The sequence below is a fragment of the Ovis canadensis genome, chromosome 1 (assembly GCF_042477335.2).
Source record: "Ovis canadensis isolate MfBH-ARS-UI-01 breed Bighorn chromosome 1, ARS-UI_OviCan_v2, whole genome shotgun sequence".
Taxonomy (NCBI): Eukaryota; Metazoa; Chordata; class Mammalia; order Artiodactyla; family Bovidae; genus Ovis; species Ovis canadensis.
In genome coordinates, this window is record NC_091245.1 from 273,884,213 (window position 1) to 273,903,186 (window position 18,974).

The 18,974-nt window shown below is 44.0% G+C and overlaps 1 protein-coding gene and 1 long non-coding RNA gene across 7 annotated transcripts in view; one reads left to right on the forward strand and one right to left on the reverse strand.

Annotated features, from left to right (window-relative positions):
* Positions 1 to 18,974, forward strand: part of LOC138428229 (uncharacterized) — a 1,104,918-nt gene that overhangs the window by 299,268 nt on the left and 786,676 nt on the right. The window lies entirely within an intron of this gene.
* The window catches only part of ERG (ETS transcription factor ERG), a 323,311-nt gene that overhangs the window by 124,128 nt on the left and 180,209 nt on the right, over positions 1 to 18,974 (reverse strand). For 3 of the 6 annotated variants that reach the window (XM_069568525.1, XM_069568516.1, XM_069568485.1), the window contains exon 1: positions 7,666 to 8,032. The exons of 2 other annotated variants lie outside the window; for them this stretch is intronic. In XM_069568525.1, the coding sequence (XP_069424626.1) occupies positions 7,666 to 7,737 (72 nt within the window). In that variant the 5' untranslated portion in view covers positions 7,738 to 8,032. Of the gene's footprint in view, positions 1 to 7,665; positions 8,033 to 8,233; positions 9,252 to 9,367; positions 9,528 to 18,974 lie in introns of those variants that run through there. One more of the 6 variants, XM_069568508.1, reaches the window with a different exon arrangement.

Sequence of the window (18,974 nt, forward strand, 5' to 3'; positions counted from 1 at the left end):
GAAAATAAAACTCAACAGGGTCCAGTGGGGTTCAGAAGGACTAGGACGGTGAAGCTGCTACTGGCCAAGGATTTGAATTAATGAACTTGGGAGCCTGTGGAGGGAGGTGGTTGGGAGGGAAAACTCTTTGGTGTTGGACTGTATTTCTATACTTGTTAAATGGAAAAAAAAATCGATGTGCTATCCTATAATTTTATAACAGGAGGAGAGATGTTAAATCTTCAAGGTTGAATGATTTAAAGGCCATTGTGTTAAGATTCAGGAGTGCAGATTCTTTGCAGGATGTACTAGAAATGCTCTTTGTTTTACACTCCAGAAACTGACATGCATTGTCTTGAACAAAGTCACTTGAAGTAACAGCCCTGATGTTCATGTTATGATTGGATTATGATGTAGCTTTAAAAATAAATAATTTCACTTGGCCTTGGCATTTCTTTTCTAAATGTCTCAGCACTTATCTGTGCTGAACAGCAGATTACGTTTTTTCTTCCCAGAGTCCAATTCCATGAACACCCCTACGGAAAGACTTGGTAAGGCCTGATGGAAAACTCAGGAGACGCAGGCGAGGAAGTTGATACTTGGGGTGAGGAAACGATCTGGAATCTGGAATCACGGCCCCTTGGATGTCACCAAATATGGAAAGAATTCTTGTCACCAAGCACAGAATTGGGTGTTAAGAGTTTAGCTCTTGAATTTTCTAGTCCTTTATCTTAATCAGCCAACAAGAGCATAATTGTCGCCTAAGGGGTTTTCTCACTCAAGAGTGGTAACATAAATGAGCCAATTATGGTAATTTTCATTATTTAACATATATCCTTTTTTTCTCTTTCTTATTCTTAAATTTTATCAAAGTGTGATATATTTACAGGAGACATATCACTATATCCTTTCATATATTGTGGTTTTTTTTTTTTTTTCCTGCATAGTAATTTAACATTAAGAGCTAAGGCAAATACCGGCGGGCGGGGGGTGGGGGGAAGGTCATATGGTGATAAATAGAGGGGAAACAGATTTGTGTGCCTAGAGCACATTTCTCAGCCTCTCTCTAATCCTCCATCCTTATCTGGACAAAAAGCACCAGGATGCAGGCTGCAGTGAGCATCTCATGAGATAATGTGAGCATCCAGCACAGCTGTCACAAGGATGATACTAATCTGGATTATGAATTCCAGATACAACACCCACCTCTGAAAAACTTTTTTAACTTTTTATTTTATATCAGAGTATAGCTGATTAAGAATGTTGTGGTAGTTTCAGAAGGACAGTGGAGGGACTCAGCCATACATATACATGTATCCATTCTCCCCCAAGCCCCGCTCCCATCTAGGCTGCCACATTACACTGAACAGAGTTCCCTGTGCTACACAGTAGATCCTTGTTGGCTATCCGTAATACAGAAGTGGGTACATATCCACCCCACACTCCCTAACGATCCCTTGCCCCATTCTTCTCCCCTGATGAGGATAATTTAAGTGTCTTTTCTATGCTTTTTTCAACAGCAGTTCTATTTAATTTGTATTTAAACTAGGAGAAATATCTCTATAGCAATACATCTATTTAAAATCTGCAACGATTATCTTCCTGATACCTTAACTTTCTCTTTATGACCTTAAAGGATTTTAATCAACATTTATTTTTTCAACAAACATTGACTGAACCCCTACAGAAAAAGAGATGGGCAGACCGATCACAAAACAAAACAGGTTCTGTGGTTCACATAGGTAGACACAGAGTCACACTCCCAAACACAAGCAGAGCTGGGAGGCACACTGGCAAGAGAGAAAACGAGGCAGGAGAGAGGAGACAGAACGAGGAATGATCTTAGGCTTTATATAACATGCCTCAGCCACGTGCGGCAGGGAAATAAGTGTGAGCAAACAGGGAAGGAAAGTGTGAACAAGAAAAAGATCCAGAGGTCACCGTGGCCACTGCTTGAAACGGGTTCACAGCAAAAAAAGCGTGATGAAACACCCTAATTACTGAAATTAAAATGAGATTCCATTTTTGCCTGTCACAATGGCAAAGCTTTGAAGCTTTTGAAGAGCGAAATATTCAGAGTTGTTATGAGTGCAGTGGAAAGAGTCTCATATATGACCATAAGTTGAAACAGGCACAACCCTTTTAGAGAATGAAGCGGTCATTTTTTAAAAAACTGTGGCAGAGACTTTAAATATATATATATATATATATACACACACACACACATATATATACATACACACACATACCAACACACATACCACTTGGTCCAATAAGTCCTTTTCTAAGCACTAATACTAATAAAATAAATTTAAAAAAATTATATAGAGGGTGCATTGCAATATAATTAGGGAAAACTGAAAGCAATATTATTTCCTACAACAGGATCGGTCAGGAAATTCCCCTGGAGAAGGAATGGGCTACCTACTCCAGTATTCTCAGGCTTCCCTGGTGTCTCAGACAGTAAAGAATCCACCTGCAAAGCAGGAGACCTGGGTTCAGTCCCTGGGTTGGGGAGATCCCCTGAAGGTTTTATGACAGTAATTTGCACGAAACAAGACATGCGTTTTTCAAAATAAATGCAAATAATTTAAAGGAAACAACAGTGGAAGGATGCAATGGTCAGGAGCGAGAGGCTCTGCAGGCCTCTGCCCTCCATTAGCCACGGAGCAAACAGCCTCCACCCTCAGAGCAGGACTAAACCAAGCCTCTGAACAGCCGGGCCGTGAGGGACCCCCCGACATTCTGCCTGCCTGGGTGTTTGGAACCTGCCTGGTTGCACCCTTATATCCAGGGACTCCTAGAGCTCCCCTGGTCTGTCCCCTCCCGGCTCCTGTATGCCCTTCCCTGCCTGGGAGGCCGGAACAGTGACCTGTGGAAGCGACCTGCCCTTCTCCTTGTCTCGGTGGGCCTCTGGAGTTCACAACTGGAGCAGGGCAATGGGGCACACAGACTTCAGAGCAGTGCCAGAAAGACAAGGCAAGTTCACCAGCAAAGCTGAGACGTAGATCGCCTCATGGCATCTGCCTGAGCAGTTACCGGAGCTCTGCTGTCCTGGACTCACATCAGAACAGGCATTAGGATCCCACCTTACAATCCCACCTTACAGGGGAGGAAGCGGAGCTCAGAGCCCTGGCCCAGGGTCATGGGACTGGGAAGGACTCAAAGGCAGGGGTGTCTGTGGCCACAAAGCATCAGAAACCTCAGGGGCGATCTGACAGAGTCCCCAGGGAAGAGAAGAATTGTTCCCCATGCTTTGGGGTCCCCTGATGCATTTGAGGCCATCCCTTAGCCCAAGAAAGGATCCCGCCAGAGCGGACCTGCCCCCACCACTGGGAAGGCCTGGAGTCAGTCTCGGTCAGGCCCTCTTCTCGGAAGGTCTTACACTCAGAGGAGCTCTCATCCTGGCTTTCCCACAGCCTCCTGCACCGTGATGCTCTTCCGTGCCAGCTGTTAGAGCAATCCATCTGCCAAGTTACTGGGGTGCCAAGGGGTCCAGGATGCATAGCTTTGGGTTTCCCCTTCCCACATAGGGAGCCTTATTCTGGAGGTCTAAACACAGAAGTCATCTTTTCCTAAAAGCATCAGGGACAGCTGTTTCACTTATTTATTTTATTCATATTTGTAGGAACGGTTTTTCAACTTCCCTGGTGGCTCAGACGGTAAAGAACCTGCCTGCAATGTAGGAGACTCTGGTTCATCCCTGGGGTTGGGAAGGTCCCCTGGAGAAGGGAATGGCTACCCATTCCAGTATTCTTGCCCAGAGGGTCCCCATGGATAAAGAAGCCTGGTGGGGCTATAGTCCATGGGGTCACAAAGAGTCAGACACGGCTGAGCAACGAACGCACACACGTGGTTTTTTAAGAGATATAAACAAGTGTATGTATGAGTGTTGGGGGGGTGCTTTAAACAAAGATCTGTTTTGTAAAAAAAAAAAAAATGAAATAATCACTTTAAAGAAAAGATGGATAATTAAGAAATGGTTCGAGAGACTGAACAAAAACAGAGAAACAGTGCAGACTTCCAGAATATTCTCTGAGAGCACTGCAGTCCCTCATAAAGGGGATCATGAGAAAAATAACCCCCAAATTCTATTCTATCCTTTCCAATCCCCTCTCCCATAGCCACTGAGGCAGCATGCCCAGTGTGTCCAGAGCCACCCACGGACACGAGCACGAGTCACTTTAAGATTGTTCAGTCACTAAGTCATGTCTGACTCTTTGCGACCCCATGGACTGCAGCACGCCAGGCTTCCACGTCCTCTACCACCTTCCTGGAGTTTGTTCAAACTCAGGTCCATTGAGTTGGTGATGCCATCCAACCAGTTCTTTTTTAAGATCATGGCCGGTAATTCTACTTTCAGGCCAGTGCTCTGGGAATACAACCTTGAGTTAGTGGGGCAGAAGTATTTTGCTTTCTAATCCTTCCATTGTTACTGACTCCTAAAGTAGCAAGAGACGAAACAATTCTAATTTCACTTAAGCCAATGAACTGCTGAAAACTCATATGCCCCAGGGGTGTTCAACTCATTCGTCATATCCCTCAAAATACTATATATGAAGGAAACGAGCTTCCTTCACATAACCCCAAGGTTTTATACAAGTTTGCTTCACACCTGATAGCAAATACTCAGCAAATGCCTGCTATGAGCAAGGCACGAAGTACACAGAAGTTTTATGCTTTTAAAGTTTCTTTTTTCTATTTTTAACTGCAGTGTGGCTGACGTGCACTATTGATAGTTACCAGAGTACAATATAGTGATTTCCAATTTTTAAAGGTTCCACTCCATTTCCAGGGCTTCCCAGGCGGCTCAGTGGTAAAGAATCTGCCTGCCAATGTCCCTGGCTTGGGAAGATCCCCTGAAGAAGGGAGTAACAGCCTGCTCCAGGATCCTTGCCTGGAGAATCCCATGGGCAGAGGAGCCTGGTGGGCTACAGTCCATGGGGTCACAAAAGAAACCAGACTTGGCTGAGCAACTGAACACCAACTCCATTTCCAGTTATTAGAAAACACTGGCTATAACCCTAGGGGCACAGCACGGCCTTGTAGTCTGTTTTATATGGAACAGCTTATCCTCTTCACTGCTCACCTCTGTCACCCCCACCTCCCCTCCCCACTGGGAGCCATTAGTTTGTTCTCTCCACCCGTGAGTTTGCCTTTTTGCCTGTTCCTGTCGTCACCTTCGCTACTTTGCTGCTTTCTTTAAAGTCCGCATGCAAGTGAGACCACAGTGATCATCCAAACTCCCAACTTCTGTCAAATCAAAGAAAGGACCTTCTAGAAACAACTCACAGGGACAGGAGTCGCATTCTCCCTCCACAAGCCTTGTTAGGAACTTTCCATCTCCTGTCTGGTTCTAAGATGCTCTCCCTCCACTCACAGCTGCAACTGGACCTCTAGTTGCCACATGGGTGATAAAGGAAAATCCCCACAACTCTGCCTGAAAGACTAACGACCTTTACACTGTAGGATCAGGGGCTGTAACCTGTGGCTCCCTGGACCACCCAAGGACAGAAGTGGATTACAATAGAATTAGCTTCCCCTGTCACTCTGTGTATGGCCTTTCCTGCACTTAAAAGCATTATTTTGAGAAGCGACTGCAGGCTTCATTGGACTCCCCAGTGGCCCAAGGCATAACAAAGGATCAGCAAAGTCTTTGGGAGACTGGATTAAAAAATCCTAACTGAAGCAAAATCAAGTTCCAAGGCTAACAACTAGCTCCTTAGAGTCAGTAAGCAAAGGCAGTGCTGTTTTGTAGAGAAGGCAGGAAGGGGGTGTTAAGGCCCCCCCAGTATTGTCAGGTGGCTCAGAAGCCCCGGAAGCACCGAAACTGACTCAGGAATTGCATGTTAGGGCAGCAGTTTTGATGCTTCTATACGCTTCTATTAGAGCTCTTAATCTGATCTTAAAATTCCCGGACCTTGAAGGAGAAATGGACACATTCACATAAGCTCCCAAAATTCTTTTAAAATTCCTATGGAAACACTTTGTTCCCATTTCCAAAATATGAAGGGAAAGTGAGGGTGAAGATCATAAAGACAGGATAGAAACACTGAACTTTTCAAAGTGCCTCTTATTCAAGCCAAAAAAAAAAAAGAAATCCACTCAAGACACAGAGGAACAACCTCAATTCTATGCATCTGATACCAGATCAACTAATTGATTTTATTTACTGAAACAACAAAAAGCAGAGAGCATTTGGGACTGGCAATTGCCCATTTGACAAACTGTTTCCTAATTCCAACAGACAGCCACGGCCGCCCTAATGTTCCCTATGCTAATTTGAGCTTTGCACTAACATAATTAAAACTGTAGTCAACAGACTCGGGCCGCCTTTTTTCCACTCTATAAACAAGTCTGTAAAATCATCTCATTACTTTACCCAGGAAGCCTAGCAGAACATGTCTTAAAGGAAGTTACCTATAAAGAGGGTCTATTTTATTTTAACAGAGGATTAAAAAGGGTCCACTCGAAGTCATTTTGAAAGTTTACTTAAGCTACAGACAATATACAGAGAATGCAGTGTAATCAAATGGTAAAATAAGCAGAATGTCCTGGATAAGTGTAACTGTTGCCATAATTCATTGTGAAAAATCACAAGACATTGAAGCTTTGAAAATATCTTCATCTCTTAGAAATGTATACTTTAAATTAAACGATCACACATTTGTATTATATGCAAAACACACCCCACACTCTAAAAGATGGGCTGTTACTTCAATGTCCTTTGATACACTGATTTTTCTGAAACACACACACGTAACTGTACCCAACCTATTCAAAATTTACAAAGAACATTAGACGCAGCTGCCATGAAATATGGACATGAAAAAGGGTGAAAATAAGAAATAAAAAGGCAGCATTTGAGGTTATAAAATCCAACAATTTCTGCTCATATTGCTGAAAGTAGAGCATGTCAAACCCTAGATCTTAAGATTTCTTTCCACATCATTATATTTCAGGAGACTTTCAATCCTTATAGCCAAAGAAAGAAAAATTTCTGTAAGATTAAAATCTTTGAATCATACTTTGATGATTATTTTTTTATATATTATTGACCATACCTTGAAAAACAAAACATATCTTGAGAAATAAAGACTGAACAGAACTTCTGAAACACAGTGTATACAGTAAGTATTAATTAAATCCTCTCACACAAACATTTCAAATTCCAAATCAAGAAGGATTTTTAAACATTGTCATGGCCCAATTCTGAGCAACTTCCATATTCATGAAGTTTCCAATGAACTATAACCCTTGATGAAAACACAGCCAAATGCTTTTCACCTTCATGCGGCAAAACTAAAGACACGAGACCAAAAAAATATCTGACTTTGGTGCTCATTTTTTCTCATTTCTACAAATGTCACCAATCTGGCCTTGAAAATACTGTTAACAGGCCACTTTGTAGACTCTTATGCTGCCGATTAAGCGTCCAATTGGCTTCACCACCAAGAATGAGGCCACATTTGTATGTTCACCTCCACAGATTCACCTCCACCTTCATCTCTCTGTGCTACTTACCAGAAACGTCTGCAAGAAAAACAACACATCAGACCACACACCCCAGTGCACAGAGAACAGGCAGGCAGTTCCCTCAAGGCAACCATCGCGGGGAAGTAAGCCTACTCACAGTGCTCCGAGAAGTAGGTACTTTATTAAAGATAAATACATAACCGAACACACCGAATTACCACCGTGCGAGTTATGAGAATGCCCCGTGCTCAGCCTGAAGGTTCCACAAAATGAAGGCAACATTGGCAGGTCCCATGACCGACAGACAGCCACTTGCTTCACTTCCACAGGGACCGGCTGGCATCCCTGATGCTATGGAGGCCTTCGAGAACATCCGAAAGTTCAACATTTCCAAGCCCATCTTTTCCTCCGACCCTGCCCTCCAACCTCGCCAAGTCCATTGCCTTCCAGCGGAGGCACCTCCAGGCACCGCTAGAGACAGTTAAAAGAATAGGAAAATTCGGACGCGTGCTGAAAAGCTTTTGCAAAAGTCATCCACAGCCCTCAACCGTGAATTTAGAAACCCCAACTTTTTTCTGAGTTTGAAGTTTTTAAGCCTTGCGGATGGTTGGAGTAGGAAAAAGGAAATTTACTAGGCAGTGCAAAGGAAATCTTGTTGTCCTCTATTGTGGCAGTGGGGGTGTTGCCCAATGCTAACTTATCTGCCTTGATAAAGGAAACCAAAGAAAAAAGTAACAAGCACAAGATTTGGTCAAACGAAAAGGACCCCTCTCCTTACCTTAATAGTGCTGGCCATAATGCAATCAAGTTTATTGATCGTTAATAAATGTTAATAATAATTATTGCTTCTCTCTGACCAGAAAGTAGTTTTGATGAGGTTGTTTAGAGCGGATGAGATTGTGCTAAGTCTGGGAAATGAAGTCAGCCAATGGCAGGAAGAGGTTTCTATTGGTCCTGGCTGCCCAGCCCGAAGAAACAGGATATTTGGGAGTGGAGAGATAAGAGACCCTGAAAACAATGTTGTTTTTCTTGATGATATGCAGCCAGGAGATTTTTTTTTTTTAATTAAAAAAAAAAAAAAAGACATCAATTGCCTGGGCCTGGGATGGCCACAGCAGGTGTGACCCGGTGTGCCGCTGTGTGACACGCCACTCGGGGAGGGCAGGATGCAGATGCGGCAGGACTCCGCATGCCTTCACGTGGGCGGCGAGCACCCAGGGCTCCTGGGCGTGGAGGGCGCCCTGCAGCCGGGGGGCAGGCCTCCTGGGCCCACGTCTCCTGGGACCCACCGCATGCCTGGGACACGGGACCTGCGGCTCCCGGCTTCACACTCCCGGCTCCATCCTCCCCAGAGGCAACTCTGCAGGTGGTGCTTATTTCTTGCTAATAGGAGAGGATGTTTAACCATACGATGCTTAATAACAGTCATTCTTTCGCCTGCTGATTTTTAAGCTTCGTTGGTTCAGCATCTCAGAGTGAATGTTCCAGAGCAGTTTCGTTTTCTCCTTCCAAACATACAGAACTGCTATTGGCTCCATAATAAACCAGGCTTCCCTGGTGGCTCAGCAGTCAAGAACCCGCCTGCCGATGCTGGAGATGTAGGAAATGCAGGTTCGATCCCTGGGTCGGGAAGATCCTCCTAGAGGAGGGCATGGCAACCCACTCCAGTGTTCTTGGCTGGAGAATCCCATGGACGGAGAAGCCTGGCGGGCTACAGTCCATGGGGTCACAAAGAGTCGGGCACGACTGAGCACAAGAAACTGGTTGAAAGCACAAAGCCTCTAGGATGAGAGTGACTAAGAGAAATAAAGAAGAAAATAAACCCGTCAAATGGTCATTTTCAAATGTTTACTTAAAACCCAAAGAACTTACACAATAACACACGTTTTCTAGCTGAAAACATCAAACTGACCCCACTCTGACAAGTGTCCAGGCTGCAGACAGCAGACCCTGAGAGAACTCCTCCTTACAAAAGGATGCCATATCCTCATTAAGTGTTTTAAAATCCGAGCTGCAAGTTCAGGGCCACACGTCTGTTTTCCACTCGGAGGAAGTGCAGCTAACTCAGGCCTGAACATTCCTTAGAGGGTTTCAGGCCTTTTAATTACTCACTTGCAGGAAATTACTTGTTCTCTGGAAGAAACAACATTTTGCTTTGAATGGAGCCACACGAAAGCTGGGCCAGTAAAGAGGTGTGGTCTCCAGAGGGGACCCGCAGAACACAATAGACCCAACCCTGAGTCATCCCGCAGCACGCGGTCTCGGAGGCGGACGGTCACTGAGCTGACTTCACACAGACTTCAGGCCTGCCTGTGTCAGAGCCCCAGAAATGAGCCCGCGTGCCTACAGATTTTACTGATCCCACGATTTCCCCCTTGGCTTACAACAGCAGGAGAAGGGAGCCCGAGGAGGAGGCAGGATGGGAGGAGGAAGAGGAGGAGGGAGAAGGAAAGAAAGGAGAAGGGAGGGATGAGGAGAAGGAGGGGAAGGAAGCATGAAGGAAAAGAAAGAAAAGGAGAGAAGGGGAAGCAAGAAAGAATGGAGGAGGAGAAAGAAAGCAGCAGCAAAGAGAACGTGTAAGAAGTTTCACTCCATGTAAAAATCAGACCCTGACCAGTGCTCAGCATCTGTATTTCGAGGGGACGCTGATTTCCGCTCTTTTCATCTCCAAACAATAAATGAGATGGCAGGCTGATTAAAATTGTGTTTCCCCTAAAATTTCAAAGTACTGAGTTGTTTTATCTGGGCAGCTTCCACAAGGATTCAGGAGGGCTGGGGGGTGGGGGGGGGTGGGAAACGCTCTTTCAGCTCCACTGAGATTCCTTGTTTTTTTAGTCTGCTAAGAAGCATCCACTTTTAAAATGTGAGTGGTGGCACCCTGATCAGCAGAATTCTATTATGGATTTTCCAAAGAGCAGCCTTAAGTAGGGTGACCACTGTGTCTAAAAAAAAAAAAAAAAAAAGCCAGGGAAGAAAGTTCTGCCTGGCCCCACATCACCCCCGCACCACTGCAGCCTGGGTTCTAGCCCAGCACTTGTTCCCTGCAGCAGAAAACAGCAGCATTTTTATGGAGATCTAATTCTTCCTTGAGGGGTCTTGCCCTGAACTCCTTGGTTCTTGTCTAACTCAATCAAAGAGTGAACAGTGAAAACGTCTAACTCTTCATTCAGGAATAATGTCAAACTTCAAATGCCATAGGATGTCATGTATGTGAGGAATATAAAATATGACACACCCATAATTTTTTTTAAATGCTCACATTCATTTTTAAAAAAAGAAACAAAATATGACACAAATGAAGCTCTGGAGGAAACAGAAACAGACCTACAGGCACACAGAAGAGATCTGTGGTTGCCGAGGGGGTGGCTGGGGGTGGGAGAGGGATGACTGGGTGTTTGGAGTTAGCAAATGCAACCTTGCAAGCTATTATATACAAAAATGGATAAACAGCAAGGTCCTACCATACAGCACCAGGAACTATACTCACTGCCCTGGGATAAACCATCATGGGAAAGAATATGAAAAAGAATCTATCTATGTATAACCGAGCCACTTTGCTGGACAGCAGAAATGAACATGACATCATAAATCAACTTCACACCCATGACATTTTAAGAAAAAGAAATAACGTCAAACTTAGAGAAAAGCTACAAGATAACTTAAAGAATTTCTAATATCCTTTTTACCAGCTCCTCCAGCTTTAGTAATTTACATCTGCTTTGCTCTCTCCCTCTCTTGCATATATATATACAAATCTTATTACTTAATAAAATTTTATTAGACGAATGTATTTGCTTGGAACTTACACAAGAAAACCCAGTGATACTCTTTGATCTATTTCCTGAAGATTCCACCCATAAGTTTCCTTTTGTCTTGTTTTTAAAGTGCATATACTATAGAAAATGATGAAACAAAAATTCCATTTTGAGATAATGAGCTATCAATTCAGTTACAAAATTAAAACAGCAGATCTTCCTCATTCCTAAGGACAAAAGTTGACTGATTTCTGTTATCTTCCAAGAGAATTATTCTGGATGTCTAGAACAGCATAAGAGCTGTTCCCAGCCCAGGATTCTCTATTTAATGCAGAATTCTTAGGAAAAAAAAAAGGGGGGGAACTTCAATTGACTTTTGACAGCATAAGGCATATCTATTAATTAGAATACAGTAATACGGAAACCATTTCCCAAACACTGTTCTAGGCGGAAGTCATCTAAAGACAGACATATCAGTTGGTGCTCCCATCCGCCCACCCAAGCCTCTGCCATCAAACAGACTCAGCTCGAGATTACTCGGCAGACTAAGGACTGAGCTGCCTTCCAGTGGGACACCAACGCTTCTTCGAAAAAACCACCCTGCGGTCTCCGTGCAGGCCTGTTTCAAGGACGACCTTAGGGAGCCTCTGCATGGGAGGCTAATCTTGGTCATCCTTCCGAGACTCTCTCAAGCCAGGGTCATCTTCTGCCCGCTTGGTTCACAGTAAGCACCAAGGAGGCACGCTGTGGCTCCCCCAGCACCCATGTGAATCAACTGCACACTTCCACTCTGTATTTATCCATCACGGACCCACTGACCATCAAGTTACCAAAACCCTTCATCAGCCTGTTCGTATCCTGCGTGTCCGGGCTCTTTGCAACCACGTGGACTGTAGCCCACCAGGCTCCTCTGCCCATGGGATACTCTAGGCAAGAACACCAGAGTGTGTTGCCACTTCCTACTCCAGGGAATCTTCCCAACTCAGGGATCAAACCCACGTTTCCTGCATCTCCTACACTGGCAGGCGGATTCTTTACCACCTTGCCACCTGGGAAGCCCATTCATACCCTACTCCAAATGAAAAAAGAGTGTAAAATAGAACCTACAATTACTGTAACTATAAAAGGAACACTGTCAGTGATTATGCTAAAACCACATTTTCCCATTTTCTAAAGAGTCATCAAATTCCCATCCTTGTTCTCCTACAAACTTCTCTGCGTGGGATGTACACGGGAAGGTCAAGGGTTGAGAACACTTGAAGTGAGGGCAACACAGATCTGAAAAATGACGTATGAGCGTAGCAAGGAGATGATGAGCCAGAATCTTAGCTGGAGACGTAACGGAAGACTCACTCACGACTGACAGCTTGATCCCTGCATTCGACATCCACACCATGACAGACTTATCGTTACTGGAGAGACTGCAGGAAAACGATGCAGAAGATGAATACTTGGTGACACGGAAAATCACAGTACGGTGTCTGATAAGTTAAAAGTCAGGCTATAATGGAGAATTATATCACAGACTCATTTTGTTAAAAATAAAAAGGCAAAGTAGAAACATCAGTAGGCCACGTACTACAATGGTAATAGAGGATCTTTGGTTTTTTTGTTTGTTTTTCCTCCTTTCCCTTTTGGTTCACCTATATTTTCAGAACAGTTATAATAATTTCAAAAACAATAAATAGATAAACAAGTAAATAATAAAACAGAATGAAGGTTGCTCAACTATTCTATAAAAATGCAGAATATATTGCTTTGTATGTTTAGCAAGTCAATACCATGAAAAAAAAAAACAAAACAAAACAGGTGAGGAGCAGGAGAGAAAAGTTCTAGATTAAATGGAACTTAAGAAGCCCAAAGCCCAAATCTAAATTCTGGTCTACAATTAGATATTGGTATCAATGACTTTGAGGTCGAAAACTTTTCTGGAGCTGCCAGAGAAATTCAAATATATGATGATTGTTGCATCATATTACAGAATTTTTAAACTATTTACATTAAAAGCTTTAATAATGCTTTGTAGAAAAACTGCCTTACTATTTACAGCTGCATTCTGAAGTACTGAAGATGAAAAGTCAATAACTTATGCAACTTATTTAAAATAATTCATGAAAAATAACAATGTGAAATGACAAAATTACATAATCGCCAAACCTCAATCATAACTTATATGAGTATTCATTGTACCATTTGCTCTATTCTTTGAGTTATAAAATTTTTATAATATAGTGTTAAATAAAAAGTTCTAATATATTTCTTTCTTTAAAAAAGTTACAATAAATATGTTACACTGTAATATGAAAGCTACATAAGCAACATGCAATGTTCAATTTCTTTTGTAAATATCTGTACAACATGGAGCACAGGATATTCACTTATCAAACTCTATATGTGTGTGGACCAAAATTATTTTATAAACTTCCACAAAAATAGGGTAGGGCTTCCCATGTAGCTCAGATGGTAAAGAATCCTTCTGCAGTGCAGGAGACCTGGGTTCAATCCCTGGGTCAGGAAAAGCCCAGGGAGAAGGAAATGGCAACCCACTCCAGCATCCTTGTCTGGAAAATCCTCACAGCCAGAAGAGCCTGGTGGGCTACAGTCCATGGGGTCGCAAAGAGTCGGACACGACTGAGCGACTAACGCTACACGGATCAGCTGGTAAAGAATTCGCTTGCAAGTTGGGAGATCTGGGTTCAATCCCTGGGTTGGGAAGATTCCTTGAGTAAGGGAAAGGCTACCCACTCTAGTATTCTTGTCTGGGAAATCCCAGAGACAGAGGCTACAGTCCATGGGGTCGCAAAAGAATCGGACAAGACTTAGCGACTGAAAAATAACAAGTATAAAGTAGCTTTCTGATTCATTTCAGTAAGGGAACCCAATCAGACACTTGTGTGCTTTGTGACGGTCATCTCTCCAGCTTTACTCCCTCCAGTCAATGAGTGCCTTGTCCATTGCTGGCGCGCCGGTGGGCACTAAGGAACAGAGAGGACAGGACTCGGTCCACTGCCTGGGTTCTCAGCGTTCAGGAAGCCTCTGTTCAGTGACTCAAATTCCTCACACACAGAGCTTGGGATCAGTCCGTAAAACAGACTCTTTACGGACAAAACAATAGGACCAAAGTGCCGAATATTTATTGTTCCTAGGATGACACATGAACCTTAAAATGTATAATATTTGGATTATTCAAGAGAGCCCGGCAAGAAGGATGTCCCACGGATTTTTGGCAGGGACACGCCTGAGACTGTAGATAAGGATCAGGCCTCTGGAGCAGCCCCCACAATGGAAAACTACATCACTCAGTGGAAGTTTTCCTTCTCTGTCAATTGGAGGATTTGCCTGAGAACACAGACAGCATAAGGCATTCTTAGCCCCAAGGTCACCCATCGTCTACTCAGTAAGGACCACTGTTCCACTTGAAGCAGACCTCACGAGTACAGTTTCATTAGGTAAGACGGTATGTGGCATGCCCTCCAGCCACACATGAAGAAATAATTCAATTTCCATTTAAATAACTAATGTTTCAACAGGTTTCTCTAAGTGGTTAATGCATTCTTTAGCGTCTTGGTGGATCTGAACTAATCTAAACCAAGGAAGTTGTTATCACACAGTAAATCCTCAACTTCTCAACACCAGGCTGCAATTTCCTTCATTCTGAAGCATGTGTCAAGTTCAGTTCTTTAGGCCCAGATGGAGCAATGATTTCAGTGGACACGATTTCATAAGCATCACCTGTATCCTCACGTTTTGCCAACTCTGCCTCTTACCCAATGGTTCTAAAGATGCCGGAGTATTAAAACCCGTATCAGGAACCCTAAATATGTCAATTTAATACTTAAGGCTGTAAACATTCTTTTTTAACTTTTTATTTTGTATTGGCGTATAGCCGATTGACAATGCTGTGATAGTTCAGGTGCAGAGCAGAGCGACTCAGCCATACACAGACGTGCATTCACTCTCCCCCAGACCCGCCCCCCACCCAGGCTGCCGCGTGACATGGAGCAGAGCCTCCTGGGCGGCACAGCAGTTTGTATGAGACCCCCTATATGCGGAATCTGACAAGAAATGACACAACATTTTTTTTCATAAAAAAGCAAAAACAAAAGAGACAAGAATAATTATTTTGACACAATCATTTAAAGGAGCATTCAAATTTCCTGTTTAAAAGATCACGCTTCTATATACAATTTATGAAGCATTAAGCACATTTCAAGGTCTTCATTCATGTAACTGGGGCATAAACAAGTATCAGTGTTACCGTCACCAGATTGCCCCTGGTCACCACAGACAGTCCAGCATCCACACCACATAACCAGAGGGCTCAAAAAGGTACTGTCCACCGTAAGGCTGTCCTGACCCACCACCTGCTACTCAGATCTAGGGTTCTGTGTCCGAGTCACTGTCATCAGTCCTTCCCCCCAGCCACCCCAAGAAGTTATCCGGGGCTGTTGAAATTCACTTAGATTTTGAACACTTGCTATACTTATAAAGTTTTTTTTTAAAATGTGTCAGTCTCAGTTATGATACTGAACATCAGCATTTATTTTTGTCTTAATCTACAATGATTTTATAAATTATCCCTTAAAGAAATGATACACTATTGCTCAAAGAAAGATCATTCACATTGGACCATAATGTCACTCAGTTAATGGAAATTTACAGAGAAACCTGCTGTCCACAGCTGCTCCCCTTGCTTATAAAGGCTGTTTTAGTCTCAGACTGAGACGACTTTTCTTTCCATGTCACTCAATTTGATGTGAGAGCTGGACCATAAAGAAGGCTGAGTGCCAAAGAATTGATGCTTTCAAACTGGTGCTAGAGGAGGCTCTCGAGAGTTCCTCGGACTGTAAGGAGATCAAACCAGTCCATCCTAAAGGCAATCAACCCTGACTATTCACTGGAAGGACTGATGCTGAAGCTCTAACACTTTAGCCACTTAATGTGAAGAGCCAACTCATTGGAAAAGACTCTGAGGCTCGGAAAGACTGAGAGTAAAAGGAGAAGAGGGGGAGACAGAGCTCAAGATGGTTAGATAGCATCACCAATTCAAAGGCCAGGAGTCTGAGCAACCTCTGGGAGATAATGAAAGACAGGGGAGCCTGGCGTGCTGTAGTCCATGGGGTCGCAAAGAGCCGGATACGACTTGGCAAATGAACAACAACAACAATTTGTTTATGCTTTCACGGATTTATTTCTATCGCAGATGGAATCAGAAAGGAAGCCACAGAACCACGCACTCTGCCACGAATAGTGTTTTTAGATTCGCATGGGTGTAATCAGGCAACCTGCTGACTTAACTGGGTCCTAGGCCCGCACTTGAAGGCAGGGGAGGCAAACAGGGTCTGCCCCCCTCTGGCAGCCCCATCAGGCTGTCTTTTCCCTATGCTGCCCCTCTCTGCATCGTGCCCCTCCTCTGCAGGGCACCCCCTCCTCTTCAGGGCACCCCCTCCTCTGCAGGGCACCCCCTCCTCTGCAGGGCACCCTCTCCGCGCGTGCCCCCTCTCTGGACCACACCCTCTCCCTCTGCAAAGAGAAGTAAACTTTCTCTTTCGGAAGGTGCAGAGAGCAGGCCAGTTTTTTTTTTTTTTTTCCTACTTCATTCTCAGGAAAAGAAAACTTGCTTAATTCTACTGAAATGCACTGAGCTGAGTGGAAAGTAGGAGGTAGATGAATTCAGTTTGCTTCCGATCTGTGCCGTGCAGGCATCAGCACATCACCTGGGAAAGCTACAGTATCCACCGGGGACAAGTGGAAATGTTCCTTCTGAACGTGTTGTCAGTGAGCAGCCAGAGAAGCCACGGGTTGCCTACTGGATACTTTTTACCCTTTATAACAGCTACAAAAAGAATCCTGCCTCAAGAATTTTGGAAAGCAACAGCCTATTGTCCAAAGAACTACAAACTACACTGCTTTGTTTGCTAGCTGGAAACCAGAAGTTTTGCAGGGAATTTCCTTTTGAACAGCTTGGACTGTGGTCACTAGAGGGCGCTAAGTGTCCCTCTAAAAGGTCTTTAGAGGGGCGATGAGTATGCCCAATTCTTGCCTTTTACATTTCTTGAATTGGTATTATAACAATATGAAATTATCTCATTTTAATCCATTAAAATCAAAGTCCAATATTCAAAATGTAGGAACTTTTTTGAAAATTAAACCTTTTTCAACATTATGGGACATAAAGAAATACAAATAATAAAAATAAATATAAACAGATCTGCACATAAGACTAATTCATTCTTCTGACCATGGAAATTGTATAATTGTTCTACATCACTGCGAATAATTTCAAACCCTGAAAAATATTCTATTTCATGATAATTCTATAGGGTTCAGTAAGCCCCCAGTGCAAGTTCCATCAAATAAATGGTAAATTTTGAATGCATTTATTTTCTGTTTTCACGGCTAGCACCTTGCCTAAAGTCAGATATTCTTTCCAGACTTGAGGACTGTGGGATACGGATTATACTGTAAAATGTGAAAGAGACTTTGTGCTCTCTTCCTGTAGTCTCTCAATTTCTTATAATGCAACACATCAAAATGATACGCAATATGGAGGTACATATAAATAGAGTTGAATAATATGAGCCTTTAAACTAAATACAGGAGCTTTCTTGAGAATAATCCTATTATGCAATTACACGGACTTTGAAGGTCATCAACAGACTACACACTTAAAGAAAAATTCAGTGCCTTGGAAATATTTGCAAAACAGAAAAAGTTAATTTATTTTGCGACTTTTCTCTTTTTGTCTTCGCTTGTACTTGAACATATCTGTGTATTTCACTGTTTTCCTTTCACTTTGGTTCGTGTACCAAGAAGAGTGAGGTCAGTGGATGAGGGCTGTTTGTGCTTCTGGCTGTCGGCGGGGGGGCTCCCACCAACATCTGAAGGGCCCCCCGGTAACTGCGATTGACAGATTTTTCCCCTTGGTCTGCCAATGGAGCAGAGGTTCGTGTGCAGAGTGTTCTACAGAAGGAAAATTAAGGTAGTATTTCCTCTGTCCATCTGTGATTTCTAAAGGGAAACAAGCTTGACTTGGGCACGTAAATGGCACAGAGGAGCGGCATGAGGCGTTGGAGACCATTAAGAGCTGGGACTCCTTGCCCAGCTTCGCCCTGATCCGGCTCTAGATAAACGACATCGGCTGCAAAAGAACAGCCCAACCGGCAGGCACCCACAGCCCCGTGTGTATGTGCTAGTCACTCAGCTGTGTCCAATTCTGCAGCCCCAGGGACGACAACCCGCCAGGCTCCCCTGTTCATGGGATTCTCCAGGCAAGGATGCTGGAGTGGGTAGCCTTTCCCTTCTCCAGGGGATCTTCCCAATCCAGGGATGGAACCCAGGTCTCCTGCATTGCAGGCAGATTCCTTATCAGCTGAGCCAGCAGGGAAGCCCACCCACAACCCTGACTGCCTACTCTAAGCTAGTTCAGTGGGAAACTGAGGCTGTGAGTGCAGGCCTACTGTCTAGGTCCACAGGCGAAATCGACATGCTTAGGCTGCAGGGGGAGCCCGGGGCATCCCAAGGGGGCCCAAGCCCACGGCAGCAGCCCGATCTCAGGGGCCTTGGCTCAGGGCGGTGGAGTCTCAGCCTGGCCTTGTCCTCATCTGCTTGGGGACTGAACTAGTCATCTAACTCACCCGGGCAGACTTCCACCTGGCCTTCCATTAGTATGTCTGCAGGCCTGTTCAAGGGAGGATTAGCAGGTATTACGCACGCTGCTCTGGGCCACCCTTCCCGCACCCTGGAGCCTGAGAAGAGCGGTCC